At 33.9% G+C, this 15734-nt stretch overlaps 1 protein-coding gene and 1 pseudogene across 1 annotated transcript; both read right to left on the reverse strand.

The window, feature by feature from the left end:
- Positions 1-3900, reverse strand: part of LOC122137819 — a 5352-nt pseudogene extending 1452 nt beyond the window's left edge.
- LOC109058344 (ATP-dependent Clp protease ATP-binding subunit clpX-like, mitochondrial) lies at positions 3292-15300 on the reverse strand. The gene is made up of 14 exons (XM_042727252.1): positions 14938-15300; positions 14244-14395; positions 13985-14102; positions 12834-12988; positions 12567-12729; positions 10007-10048; positions 8578-8754; positions 7802-7966; positions 7625-7713; positions 6774-6944; positions 6286-6588; positions 5025-5117; positions 4804-4910; positions 3292-4436 (listed from the first exon to the last, which is right to left on the reverse strand). Exons 1-14 carry the CDS (start codon positions 14990-14992, stop codon positions 4346-4348), a joined length of 1881 nt encoding a protein of 626 aa, XP_042583186.1. The 5' UTR covers positions 14993-15300; the 3' UTR covers positions 3292-4345.
- Positions 15301-15734: the final 434 nt, after the last annotated feature.

A 15734-nucleotide genomic window follows, 5' to 3' on the forward strand; every position in this document is an offset into this window, starting at 1 on the left:
GCGAGATACATGTGTCACAGCCTGAGAGACAGCAGGTGAAGGTGTGTGTGTGTGTGTGTGTGTGTGTGTGTGTGTGTGTGTGTGTGTGTGTGTGTGTGTGTGTGTGTGTGTGTGTGTGTGTTTGACTGTGTGTGTGTGTGTGTGTGACCTCAGTGTGTCTAACCCTATCGTGCACCACAGTCATCCTTAGTATGTTTGTGTGTTTCTATGTAAGTTAAAGACTGTGGTATCAAATGTTCACACATTATAATCTGTTACAGTTTAATATTTTAAGATGTTATAATATTCAGTTCCATTACTGTGATGTGTATTTAATTAATATTATTGTTATATTATTATTATTTTTATTATTATTATTATTATTTGTATATGTATACTAAGATTTTGCAATATTGTATCATTTACATTCATGCCAATAAAGCAATTTGAATTGAATTGATAGACAGACAGACAGACAGATAGATAGATAGATATATAGATAGATAGATAGATAGATAGATAGATAGATAGATAGATAGATAGATAGATAGATAGATAGATAGATAGATAGATAGATAGATAGATAGATAGATATGACAGGTAGAAATGTACATGTAAAATTACCTCCAAACAGCACTGCATCCACCTTTCGCTTCTTCTGCAACAGGTTCTCTTTTTCTTCTGTTGTTTCTCGCGGTCTCGTTTGCGCTCCTCCTCCTGCTATCCCTCCAGCATGACTCTCAGTGCTTTCTCCTCTGTTGCTTACTCATATTTTTATGTTTTACCCTTCCTGGCCACAGCCTCTTTCCAGAGTTTTCTGAGTTTTTCCAGAAATTCAGTATGTCCAGCATTCTCTTGGCATCATCTTGTTTCTTTCTGACCTCTGAGAGAACAGCATCAGCGGCCAGCTTCAAATCTTCCTCCTGAACAACAACAAAACATTTAGATCAGACACTGCTGGACATTTAAATGCATACTGAGTACTTTCAACTGCATTTGAGAGTATGCACTCTCAAACTATAGTATATACTATCGCTCTCTCTAAATATATATAAACTGTAAAATATATATCATAATTAGTAATAGATGATTCTGCATGGTTAACATAGCAGTGATGTCCAATTTGTGAAAAAAACTGTTCCTTTGAGCCAGTTCTTTTACAGGAAAAGTTAATTAAGAGACTTTTGTTTGTTAAAATGTTTTTAAAACTATAATCTGATTATAAACCAGTATTCACAAAAACATGTCTCATTTTAAAAGTAAAGACTACAGAATATTCTTAAAAAACTGCCCATTTTTGACAAAAAATTGCAACATCTGTTCAAAGCATAGTGTGAAATTATTTAAAATTCATAATATATTTAATTTTCTCTTAACTGAAACATTTTATTAAATTAATAATTTTAATAAATTATTTAAAAATATTTTATATCTAAATAATACAGTACAATATTAATAAAAATTATTTAGATAATATCTAAATAATATAGTTTTAAATTACTAATATAGTATAATAATAATGTATATATAGTATAATTAATAAAATAACAATAACAGTCATAGCATAATATTAATTAATATTAAAATTAAAATAATAGCATAATATTAATTAATGCTAGGTATATATATTGTTATAGGAAAAATGAAATATACTGCATGATGTGTATATCTAAAAATCTAATAATAGTATAATATTATTTAATTATAAGCTGCATAATATTAGTATAGGGAACATGAAATATGATGGGGATATTTAAATAATATCGTACAATATTATATATTAGTATACCATGTAGATAATATAGTATAATATGATCTAAATTGTATTATAAAATTATATAGTATAATTAATAACTAAAAATAATGATAAAGTATAATATTATTTAATATTTATAAATATAATATTTTATGGGACATTATATTAAATATATGTTTGGGACATTAAAGTATAATGGATAGCATTTAAGAACCATTGGTGGCAAAACAAAACTCAGACAGCATTTTAACAGTCCCATACAGCTTCTCTCTGAACTGAGAGATGAGGGTTTGGACTTGCTTTGCTTTGGTTCAATGGATTTATTTCTTCTTTTAAGCAAGAAACTCTGAATCCACTGCTCATCTCTCAATCTCTGCGTGGATTCTTCATCAGAAGCAGTTATTGAGGTAGTTTTAATCTGGTTTTGCTGGTCATCCAGCCAGTGTCTGTTCATAGACTGGTTGTTGAATGGGTAATTTTGCTGGTTGTAACTGTTAAACCTGAGCTGGATTATCCGGTCTGGCGTTGGACTGATATGATGGAGGTGCTGGATTTGGAAACTGTTGTTGATCTGCAATCCGATCTGAAGTACGCTCTTGTGATGCAAGTTCAAAGAACAGCCTATAAACAGAAGTTGTGAAGGAAGGACTTCTGGGACGGTAAAGGCCAATTCCTAGATGTTCCTACTAAAGAGGGACATAACGGACCAATATATACTGTATATATTTATATAGTTCATATAGAATTTAATATATATTTTGGACAGTTATGTCCCTCTTTAGTAGGAACATGTTTGTTTTCCTTTCTATTTGTCAAAGAATCCTGAAATAAATGTATGGTTTCTACAAAAATATTAAGCAGCACATTGATATTAATACTAATAATAATAAAAAAAATTTTTAAAAGTGACGTGACACTGACAGCTCATGATGAGTCATGCTGAAAACGTAGCTTTGCCATCACAGGAATAAATTACATTTTAAAATATATTCAAATAGAAGAAAAGTAATTTTAAATTCTAATATTTTTTCACAATATTACTCTTTACTGGATTTTTTTTTAAATTAAAGAATGCAGCTTTGGAGAGTATAAGAGACAATAATAAAATGTAAATTAAATATATATTAATAAAAAATATAAAGCAATAAAAGCTTCTGTTCTTCTCCATTCCACACAGATACAAATTTTATCTATTAAATGAAACATTTTTTAGTGTCTCCAATATTCATTATATATTATGGATTTATATTACTAATTAAAGAAACATTTGGTATTTAAAACAGTTTACCTTCAAATGACAATTTTGGCATAATTTACTCACCTTAATGTTGTTATAATTTTCTTCTGTGGAACACAAAATGAGACGTTAGACAGAATGAAAGCATCCATCATCATTCACTTTCATTACTTCTTTCCATGCTGTCAAAGTGAATGATGACTGAGGCTGTCACCTGCTTTTGTGTTCAATGGGGGAAAGTTATACAGGCTTGAAACGGCATTATCTTTCTCTAATTGTCACTGCAGTGTTCCTAAAATACAACAAAGACCTGCATTGCTCAGTGAGAATATTTACATTTTATTCCTACATACATTTGTTTTGTACATATATGCTTTGACTTGAAGGGTGAGGATCAAAAACATACATGGCTTCTACTCTCTCTATACAAAAAAGTAACCCTTTCCCACTTAATCGGAGTATATTCCGTAACAAACAACGCAATTCAAAAGAAAAAAATCTATTTCTGTGAAGCGATTTAAAATGATTAACACCAGGAGATCACTCCCTGATGCTCCCTTTCTCAAAGAGACCAACGTTACTTGCGTACAGTTTGTTCTAATCTGGCCAAAACCAATAAATCCTCCATCCCTGGACACTTTGTGAATAACAACAGAAATCATGAAAACACAGTGAAACAATTCAATACAATTCCAGCCAGTTACTGATTTTCTTGACCCTTATCATAATGCAAATAGCAGCTTGAGTGTACTAGCAAAACTGACGTAAAAATCCCATAGCATTGATTGAAGGAAAAAAACAAAACAAACAAGCCAGCTCATTCAGAGACCTAATTAAATTAAACAGACCTTAATAAAATACATATTCAGATGGGGTTCAAATTATTATACACGTGGTTCAGCTACAAAAACTGATTTACCATGGGCATATTGGGATATTTTATGAAAGTGATCCGATATAGCTTTATAAGGAACTCTATTTATATCAATATAACCAGTACATGACCAGTGCGTCACAAATGTGTCATTTTATTCCAAGCAGGGCAAAGAGAGACATAGGGAATCTGAAGTCAAACATACATATAAAATCACTTACAAAGATCAAGTTAATAAGAATAAAATTAAATTCTCTTTACATTTCACATACTGTTAACAATCTCTTTACAAGGAAAGTGTCAGGGGAGAATTTGGTTGACTTTAAACTCATTTCTCTAAGTGAGAGTAGATTTGGGATATTTTTAAGGAATAAGATGTATTACTAAAGTGAGTAACAAGTCATCACAAGCATACAGTGAGAAATGGACCCTTAGGAGAACCGAGGCGGCAAACAATCAGCTAAAGAAAAGTCTTGACTATAAACCGGGTTTGTAGTTTTTAGTTCTTGGCGGCATCAGCCTGTCTTGTCCAGTTTTCCTCATCGATTCCAGAGTCGTACTCCTCCTCAGAAGAGTCTTTAGCCGCAGCTCTGAGTGGAAAGAACAGCAATACAGTCAATGAGACTAATTAAAATCAGCACAAAGTGCCATTAATCGAACGAGGCTGTACATTCAAAGTGACAGCAATGTGTGCTGGTTTACAAATCAGCGTACTGCCATTTTGGCAATTCTGAGCTGTATGCAGGCGGCGTATGTTCTACTGTATCAGCCGCGCCAAAAGTATACGTTTTTTACATGTATTTACACTTTGGTTTGAGAGCAAACAACATTTGGGATGGAGTATCCCTTTAAGGCATAAAAAGAGTCCATAGTTCCATGTGTGTCAAAAGAGACTTTAAACTTTATTGCAGTCACACAAGATGACAAAATAACAAACAAGGTCATGTCAGCTCTCACCTTATGTACTGAGGTTGTGTTTTTCCTTTAACCACTTCCTTGTTCACTTCCACGGCCACAATATCTGAATGTGGCACCTCAAACATGGGATCTAGCAGCAGTTTTTCCTGTTGGGAAATAGTGGCAGCTTATGACCTCACAAGAGCACATGTCATTATACCAGCATGCCTTTGAGGAAGTGAAAACGTCACAAAACAAACAACAAAACAGCATTCTCTTACCATTATGGATCTAAGCCCACGTGCTCCGGTTTTACGCTCCAGAGCCAATCTGGCAATCGCTCTCAGGGCATCAGGTGTCATGTTGAGATCACACTAATACAAACAAAGACATTCAGAAACACTTCATGATTCACTTTTAATTTGTTCCACATTACATTATACTATATCACTGAATCTCAAAGTGAGGGCACCATTTAGTGGTACACAGAGAAATCACTGAATTAAATATTAATTAATGTTAAACACTTTTAAAAAGTTTGCAAGGTGGCTAAATGATGCCTTTTATTTTTTTTGGATCAAGTACTGTCCATTTTTTACTTTACATTTAAGTACAGTACAGTTTTTATTTATCTTTTAGGCACAGTACATTTTAATTTAATCATTTAAGTTTTTTTATTTACCTGCATGTAAGCACAGCACAGTGTTAAATGTCCAAACAGTATTTACAATGTTTAAAGTGGCCGACAATAATAAATACTCTTATTAGGAATAAAACTGCCTCGTTTTTGCCTACTACGCTACTGTATGGTGGTACAAATATTTTCTGAGGTGGTACTTGGTGTAAAAAGTTTGAGAACCACTGTACTATATTATATAGTGTGTAGATATTTACTGAATTAAAAGCACTATAAACCCTCTGCTTAATAATCAAATAAAAAGGTATATATAAATGTTATATTAAATTAAACACTGAAAAATAACAACAGTGATAAAAGGGGAAAAAAACGTTCAAAAAGATATAATACATTCAAAAATGGCAAAAGGGTTTATTTATATTTGTTATTATTTTTAACTGACATTTTATCATGTTATTTTAAGGTTTTAATTTTAATTAAAACTTTTTAAATGTCTGTTTGTGTATTAGGCTTCTTTTTTTTTTACAATGTGAATTGCATCTATGCACCCAGGCAGTGTTGATTTAATATCACTGATATATTTTTGGTTTGTTTTTGTCATTTTTACTAGCTTTTGATTTTTTAAAATTGTGTCTATATAGTTTTTTTGTAATTAATTTTTATTTCAGCTTTAGTTATTTTAGTACTTCATCACTAAAAGTAAATGAGAAATGATGCCTTGGCAACTAGCTGAAATAAAATGTAATTTTTTACATATTTTATTTCCAGTAACGAAAATGTTTTTCTTTATGGTTTTAGTGTAGTATTTATTTTAGTTCACAATAATAACCCTGCACCCAGGAAAAACTTATGACTACATAGATAGGCACAGAACTCTTTTTGCTGTTTGTATATTAGGCACCAACCTTGTCCATGCTGAAGAGGGCCTGATACTGAGGCACAACAGCATTGCGTGGCTCTGTGAGGATCCGCACCAGTGTCTCCTCATCCAGACTGTGCAGTGGAACCACAACAGGAAGACGGCCCACAAACTCAGGAATCATGCCGAACTCAATGAGGTCTCTGGCCTCCACGTGTTTCAGAAGCCGGTCCTTCTCCTCGATCTCGGCCACCGCGTCCACATCTCCACCCGTGGTGTTAGCCAGGTCAGCTGCTGCCGCCGCCCGTCGACCTTTCCCCATATTAGATGGTGTTCCAAACCCAAGGTACTACAAATGGAAAAAGAAGGCAACAGTTAGATTATATAAATATAATTTTCAGTCATGAAACTTTTCCTGCCATTTTAAACTCTTCCTAGACAGTTTTTTCACCATAATTAATTAACTGAAAAGATCTTGCATCATTGTGTGAATAAAACCTTGTTGTTATGTGTCAACATCCTGTTATTACTCGCCTTCTCATTCTTTCTCCTGCTGATGATTCGATCAAGGCCATTAAAATTTAAAGATGCTGATGATAGGATGTTGATGTTGGTGGTGTCAACTTGGACAGTTTCACCTCTCAGTTTCCTCGAGTTCTTCTCTGGAACATTAACAATAGTGCCTTCCAGTAGCTTCAGTAAACCCTATCAAAAACAATGAAACACCACAAAATTGTTTTTTTTTTTTTTTTTTTTTTTTGTTTTTTTTTTAATCTTGCAGTAAAGACATCATATTTTTAGGAATGACTCAAATCTGTTTTCTGAAGTCACAAATCGTTATTTTTGCAAAAATATTTTAGAAGCTGCATTTTATTGAAGCTTGTTTTAGACACAGGATACAAAAACCTAACAAGCAAACAAAATATATATATATATATATATATATATATATATATATATATATATATACATATATATATATAAATTGTGAGAAAAAGTCACAATTACCCTTTACTTACGTGACAGAAACAAAAAAAAAATTAATTGCAAGATGTGAACTCATGAGGGAAAAAAGTGAGATGTAAATTTGCAGTTTGTGAGGGGAAAAAAAATCTGAATTGTGTGACAAAATTTATTTATTTTTTTTTCTGTAGAAGAAACAAGTTTTTGTGGCATTTTGCAGAAATCCAAAAGTTATTGCTAGTGATCAAGGAAATACAGAAATACAGAAGTGAGATTCCAAGAATAACAGACTGTTTTTCTGTTAATCTTTAACAGCCGTGTGAGCATTCTTGTGATTTAGGCCAAAGTTCAGCTGAATATCAGTGACATATCTGAAGTGTGTGACCTAGGACATGGATTCTGGTTCATTTGTAATGACCAACCTGCTGCACTCCCTCTCCTCCCACATCCCTTAGCTGATGGATCCCAGGAACACTACCTATCTTGTCTACTTCATCCAAAAACACGATACCTGAAACAATTTCAACATCCAAATCAAAGTTTAATTGAACAAACTCCTGGACTACGTGGTCTGTGGTTAAATGTCACAGGAAGTGTACCTTGTTGAGCTTTCTCAATCACATAGTTGGCGTCCTGCAGTAGCTTTGCGATGACTGACTCAATGTCCTCTCCCACGTAACCTGCCTGAGTGAGGGTGGTGCAGTCACAGATTGCAAAGGGAACATCCAGGCATTTGGCCAGCGTTTGGGCAAGAAGTGTTTTCCCTGTAGTACAGATTAGCTAGGTTTCTAGTTGTTCATTTTAGCACACTTTACTCAAGACAGAATTTTTAGGCTGCTTTTATTCAATACATTACCATTCTAAAGTCTGGGGTCAGTACGCTTTTTTTTTTAAAAATGTTTTTGAAAGAAGCTTCTTATGCTAACCAAGGCTGTGTTTATTTGATCGAAATACATTAAAACAGTGATAATTGTGAAATATTGTTACAATTCCAAAAATATTTGTGAAGCTGAATTTTCAGCATCATTACTCCAGTCTTCAGTGTCACATGATCCTTTAGAAATCATTCTGATATGCTGATTTGCTGCTTAAGAAACATTTCCTATTATCAATGTTAAAAACAGTTCTGCTGCAGTATATTTGTGGAATACAGTTTTTTCAGCATTCTTCAATGAATAGAAAGTTCAAAAGAACAACATTTATTTGAAATAGAAATCTTCTGTTACCTTCTACATGTCTTTACTGTCACTTTTGATCAATTTAATGCATCCTAGCTGAATAAAAGTACTAATTGTTTTTTAAAAATCCTACTGACCCCAAGCTTTTGAACAACTGTCAAATTGTACACAACACTGAAAGTGTGTTTCTGTCTCACCTGAGCCGGTGGGGCCCAGCAGCACTATGTTGCTCTTCTCTAGTTTAATGTCAGCATGTGTGGAGTCCAGCACTTCTCCTCCTCTCTTCTCCTGAGGCGCCTGCTGGTTTAGCTGCTGCTGCATGGAGGCACCCAGAGCGTTTCCATGAGGACTGATCCCTGCAATCTGCAGCAGCTCTGAAAAAATTACATAACAAAAACAAAACAAAACGAACATAAAAAGCAAAAATTATTACTTTTTGGATCTTAAGGCATACAGAAATGACTTCTGACTTTCAGGGAATTTTCATTATGTATATAATAATTCAGCACTTTGAAAATCTTACCTTAACAAACATTTTTTTATGTCTTGCATTATTAGTTACATAAGACCTTTAAAATGAATGTTCCACGGATATAAACTCCTCACTCATTATGTTAACGTTAATGCACTTACTGTGGCAGTCTATAAAGCAAGAGGCATTCAAAAACATTCAAATGTTTGTTAAACTATCTTAACGATATGAAGGTGTATAATATTTAAGATAAATTCAATATAAATTTGCACAGGCAAAATTAATAGCCAATTTTCTCAATCAAACTGAGGGATGAGCTGAAATTATTATTTGTTGTATATGACAGCATATACAATGTCAAATCAGGTTAATATTAATTAGACATTGGAACTGAACATTTCTTTAAGAGTCAATTTGTTAAAAAAAAGCAAAACATAAGAAAATCATTAATTGAGATAAAGCTAAAATCAATTAAAATATAAATAATTGGTAAAAACACTTTAACAGTCAAATGTGTTGCTTTTGCATATAACTAACAAAAAAAGTTGAAATACTAATGTTACTAATACTAAATACAAATAAAGCTAAATAGACATATAAAAAAAAACTAATGACAAACTCGCATAAAAATAAAAAATATATATATAAAAATAAAAGCTAGCAAGAAGAAAGTACATATTTTGGTGCTGTAGCTAGCTGTTATTTTAAGATTATTTATACTTTGCTGCGTGCACTGTTAACTGGTAAGGTCAAATTGCTTGGTGTGCACAGCTGCTCTATTCACAGGATCTAAAGGGATTTCCTGTGACAAGACCTTCTGAAAGCCGCATAGGACAAAAGCGACACATGAACCAGCAGCTAAATCAGGTCACTATGGCACTCTCCTTCTCTGTTTATCTGGTAAAACATAACATTATTGTTTCTGATACATGCATTGTCACTTTCATTGTCATATGCATTAATAACACTTCAACAGTGACAAAAGTTAAAGGAAATAAAGAAAACTGACTACATGTTTTTTTGGCATTTGTACAACACCCAACAAAATTCAAAGTAAACTAAAACACCACAGAACAGATTTTTTTTTAGAAAAATAAATGGTTTAAATGACACATAGACAATAATGCAGATTATGGGTGTTGACATACACTTACTTGTAAACCTGTATTCATCCTCCCGTCGTCTTAACTCTAGCTCTGCAAAGAAAGGAGGACAGTTATAACAAAATCACTACCAATTCTCACAGAACAAGAAACCTCAACATATTCAGTAAACTTATTTCTCAATTCAAGAAGGTACACAATGGAATCCTCAACATCCTTCATCAAACAACAACAACAAAAAAGCTTTGACAAAGATTAATCTATACAGGTCCTTCTCAAAAAATTAGCATATTGTGAAAAAGTTCATTATTTTCCATAATGTAATGATAAAAATTATACTTTCATATATTTTAGATTCATTGCACACCAACTGAAATATTTCAGGTCTTTTATTGTTTTAATACTGATGATTTTGGCATACAGCTCATGAAAACCCAGAATTCCTATCTCAAAAAAATTAGCATATCATGAAAAGGTTCTCTAAAACGAGCTATTAAACGTAATCATCTGAATCAACTAATTAACTCTAAACACCTGCAAAAGATTCCTGAGGCTTTTAAAAACTCCCAGCCTGGTTCATTACTCAAAACCGCAATCATGGGTAAGACTGCCGACCTGACTGCTGTCCAGAAGGCCATCATTGACACCCTCAAGCGAGAGGGTAAGACACAGAAAGAAATTTCTGAACGAATAGGCTGTTCCCAGAGTGCTGTATCAAGGCACCTCAGTGGGAGGTCTTTGGGAAGGAAAAAGTGTGGGAAAAAACGCTGCACAACGAGAAGAGGTGAATGGACCCTGAGGAAGATTGTGGAGAAGGACCGATTCCAGACCTTGGGGGACCTGCGGAAGCAGTGGACTGAGTCTGGAGTAGAAACATCCAGAGCCACCGTGCACAGGCGTGTGCTTTTGAACCAGAAACAGCGGCAGAAGCGCCTGACCTGGGCTACAGAGAAGCAGCACTGGACTGTTGCTCAGTGGTCCAAAGTACTCTTTTCGGATGAAAGCTAATTTTGTATGTCATTCGGAAATCAAGGTGCCAGAGTCTGGAGGAAGACTGGGGAGAAGGAAATGCCAAAATGCCTGAAGTCCAGTGTCAAGTACCCACAGTCAGTGATGATCTGGGGTGCCATGTCAGCTGCTGGTGTTGGTCCACTGTGTTTTTATCAAGGGCAGGGTCAATGCAGCTAGCTATCAGGAGATTTTGGGAGCACTTCATGCTTCCATCTGCTGAAAAGCTTTATGGAGATGAAGATTTCGTTTTTCAGCACGACCTGGCACCTGCTCACAGTGCCAAAACCACTGGTAAATGGTTTACTGACCATGGTATTACTGTGCTCAATTGGCCTGCCAACTCTCCTGACCTGAACCCCATAGAGAATCTGTGGGATATTGTGAAGAGAAAGTTGAGAGACGCAAGACCCAACACTCTGGATGAGCTTAAGGCCGCTATCGAAGCATCCTGGGCCTCCATAACACCTCAGCAGTGCCACAGGCTGATTGCCTCTATGCCACGCCGCATTGAAGCAGTCATTTCTGCAAAAGGATTCCCGACCAAGTATTGAGTGCATAACTGAACATAATTATTTGAAGGTTGACTTTTTTGTATTAAAAACACTTTTCTTTTATTGGTCGGATGAAATATGCTAATTTTTTTGAGATAGGAATTTTTGGGGTTTTCATGAGCTGTATGCCATAATCATCAGTATTAAAACAATAAAAGACCTGAAATATTTCAATTGGTGTGCAATGAATCTAAAATATATGAAAGTTTAATTTTTATCATTACATTATGGAAAATAATGAACTTTTTCACAATATGCTAATTTTTTGAGAAGGACCTGTATTTATAAGGGAACACTATGCAGTGTTTTACACTTAATTATTTCTGTACTAAATTATTATTCTATAATTATTATATTAAATACTAAATGGAAAGCAAAGTTACATTGAAATATTTTTTATTTTCTTGTTGATCAGAAAAACGACCCGATCCGTGGCTCAAAATCCTAATGTGATCTGAACTATGAGATTTGTGATCCGTTGAACCACTAAAAGTTTTTATCAACTGTTTGGACTCTGATTCTGACGGCACCCATTCACTGCAGAGCAAATTATGAAATGCTAAATTTCTCCAAATCTGTTCATATGAAGAAAAAAACTCATCTACATCTTGAATGGCCTGAGAGTGAGTTAATTTAAAGCAAATTTTAATTTTTTGTGTGAATTATTCTTTTAAAAGTGGGATATGACATTATTCTCATATTTAGGTTTAGGGATTTGAACAAACTGCTAAAACTTTGATATGTAAAAGAATAGGACACTTCAATGAAATTTTTTTTTATTATTTTATTTTTTTTAAAGCTGGATTCATTTGAATTTTTATCATTTATAATTTTTATTATTCATTTTAATCTTCAAAGCACAAAAACCTGTGTGTTTTACCAAAGAGTCACTTCACCATTTTGTGCTTTCAACTGATAGAGTGAAACCTGGCTTTCTGAGGACACAGAGTATAATTTGTATCCTGGAATAGGTTAATTTCCTAACGGCTATGAGTCTCTTACATAAGAGCCATTTAGTGAAAACCACCTGTTCCTACTGCAGTACAAACCTCGAGGAGTGAGGGAGGCCTGTTTCTCCACCTCCACCTGCTGCTGCCTGAAGCCTGCCGGCATGTTGTTGTAGATGCGTTTATAATGATTGTACACGGCCACAGACAGAACCTTCTTAGCATGATCCTGACCCACAACATACTTATCAAGATAAGCATAGATCTGCAAGAAAACAAAAACAGAGACATTACACGCATAGGTGGGAACCACCAGTAAACCTTGGGTGTTACACTGCTTTAAAATCTCAAAGTTAAAAGACTATTTACCTTTTTGGGTGGCGGAGGGGGTTTCTGCTGGAAAGCCAACTTGACAGCTTCCGCTGCAGACTCTGGGTCTTTACTCAAACTCTTCTTAGTGTCAGTTTCTGAAAGCACCACAAAAAAGTGGTGGCATTTTTCACATTTCACAAAGCGAGTTGATGCTGCAAAAGAGAAGTAACATCTTCCTCAGTGTTGTTTTTTAAGCACTGCATGATTAATTTAATTAAATCCATAATCACGACATTGCGTAGTGAGATTATCAAATCTCAAATGCTGCAATTTAATTAAAATATGGGTTACATGTTTTAGATTGAACCGTGGCACTCAAGCAGCTCATGATCCAGTGTTTTAAAGTCTACATAAACTCATCTCTGCATCTGTTCCGAGTTTAGGATGCTTATGATGTTTATTTGGGAATGCAACGTGCACAAACCATCTTATATTAAAACTGTAACTTCAGTTGTACTGTAAAATAAAATTATTACATTTTTTAAAACAATTGATTTCACAGTGAAATTTCAAATTTTAGTTTAAATTTTAATTGTCTTTTTTATTTTAAAATATTTTACAGTACAACTGTGAAATTCCAACTCTGCTATTATAAACCTATGCATATTGTATTCCCTAATATTATTATTGTTTCAAACAGCTACAAACAAGCCCGCAAACCGGAAGATTTGAAAGAAAGTCTTGAAACAGTTACATTCAAATAAGAGTATGAAAAATAAATTAGCAATTTAAATCAACCTTAATCTTTACTTTTAACTAGGCAACTTTTAAATCATGTTACTAATTAAAGCACCAGCAGTTGAAAAAGCAACTTGTTGTGTATGACTTATTTTTAGCATTGAACAGTTAGTTCAGTGAACACTCTGGCCTACATGCACAAGGCCAAAAGAAACCATAACTCTACGGAAACAAGGTCAGTATTACAAAAATAAATAAATACATATATATATATATATATATATATATATATATATATATATATATATATATAAAATCACCTTGAGAAATCCAGTAACACACACAGCAGACAAATATTTATATGAAAAATTAATAAAATTAATTACATTAAAAAAAAAATGCAATGATAATAAAATAAAAAATGAAACCAAAAAATAAAAGTAAAATATTATATGAAATGATTTACTCACAAACAAATGTTTCTACATGTGTGCAAGGATCTCCACATTTGGGGCATCTCAGCTGACTTCCCCCTTTGCCAGAATTACTAGAGCTGGTTCTTTTTCCACTTCCTTCACCAACTGATTTCAAAAGGAAAACAAAGTGAAAAAAAAACAATTTCCAGGAAGAGAATGAATTACACTGGCAAGGTTATTACTTCCTTCTCAGATCCGTGTTGTCAGGAATAAGGAATGTATGACATGTAACACCACATATTCATCATCTTACCTTTCCACCATCTCCATCTTTCATCCCATCTTTTGAAGCATAATACACAGTCGTCTCAGAGAATGACCTCACGGGGACGCGGCGCCCCAGACGAACCTCAAGAGTCCCCGGGCGGCTCAGTGACAGTAACTGGATCCTGGAGCTGGATATTCCTGTGTCATAGACACAAACATCACTCAAAATAACAATAACAATCATGGTATGACGTCATACTGTTTGAAGAGCCTCTACAGGACGTTGCCAACAAAGATCACACTTTACTGGAACACAAATCCAAACCATGATAAGATAAATAATGTTTCTAATCAGACTAAGTTACATGAGTCTTGACAAACCAAGTCATTTAATATTCATATAATGAATCGTGAAAGAAATTTTAAATAATCACCAGGCCAAACTAACTAATGACATACAATAAACAACTAAATAAATAATCGTATTATGTAAACAAAGCCCATGTGTACTGCAGTAGAAGCAGTTGACAAATATCCAGTGTTATTAAAAATAAATCTTTATGAAGCATTTAAAAATACATTTTTCTAAATGAATGCTGATTTGTAATTCGTACATCATTGTTTGTTTATATATTATTAACGCGGTAGCAGAAGTGCTAGCCAAACTAACGTTAACTAGGCTAAGAAACTATCAATATAAGAAACATCAATATTTTTTCAAAATATGACTTTCTTATTACCTTTATGAGCTGAATTGATGAGTTGTCTCGCTGCTGAAGCACACGTACACGACATGTTTGAGTGTTGTTGTTGTTGTTGTTGTTTTTGACGAACTGAAACTGTTGAATTTGAGGAGCGCTGGAAGGTTAGCGCTAGCTGAGAGCTAACGTTTACGCACTGAAAGCCATTCAATACAGGCCCGGCAACAATAAATGACTTCACCTCAATCTGCGAATTAAATAATAATCAGTCACGTTAATAAACCAAACACGTTATCTTAGGAGCTGGTGTAGGCAGCTAAACTAAACCCACACTGCTGTCTGAGCAAGACACTGATACGAGTAAACAACTGATGACACTTTTGAGTCACTGAATCATTCCGACCGAGTCAGTGAATCAATCTTCAAAGATTCAAAGAATCGTTAGGGTCAGTGAATCGCTCAGTCAATGAATCACTTTCGTCACTGAATTAATTTAGTGGCAAATCAAATGACTACTCATTGTATCACTACACACTGTCATGAAACTGTACAGAGAAAAGTACAAATGTTGCGTTTGAGTGTTATTACACACTTTTATAATTTTCATTGTTCATTACAGATGAATTACAGAATAATCACACTGAAGAATAAAAACTTCAGTCTACATAGTACAGCATATGTATGATGTTTATTAAACGAAATGACTAAAGATGCAAAACAAACACATTCAATTTAAGGGAACATGGACAGACATACCTAATATTTTAATAATATATATCAAATGTATAAATATATAGCATCTCATTACAACATGTAACAATATTACTAATACACTG

Source organism: Cyprinus carpio, chromosome B7 (genome assembly GCF_018340385.1).
Source record: "Cyprinus carpio isolate SPL01 chromosome B7, ASM1834038v1, whole genome shotgun sequence".
Classification (NCBI taxonomy): Eukaryota; Metazoa; Chordata; class Actinopteri; order Cypriniformes; family Cyprinidae; genus Cyprinus; species Cyprinus carpio.

What these genes read in the sequence shown, in the direction of transcription:
- LOC109058344 (XM_042727252.1), bottom strand. Translation starts at nt 14,992, where the DNA reads ATGTCGTGTACGTGTGCTTCAGCAGCGAGACAACTCATCAATTCAGCT. An exon ending in CATCAATTCAGCTCATAAAG is followed by an intron (nt 14,396 to 14,937) that starts GTAATAAGAAAG and finishes TCTATGACACAG; the next exon opens with GAATATCCAGCTCCAGGATC. An exon ending in GCTGGGCCCCACCGGCTCAG is followed by an intron (nt 7,967 to 8,577) that starts GTGAGACAGAAA and finishes TCTGTACTACAG; the next exon opens with GGAAAACACTTCTTGCCCAA.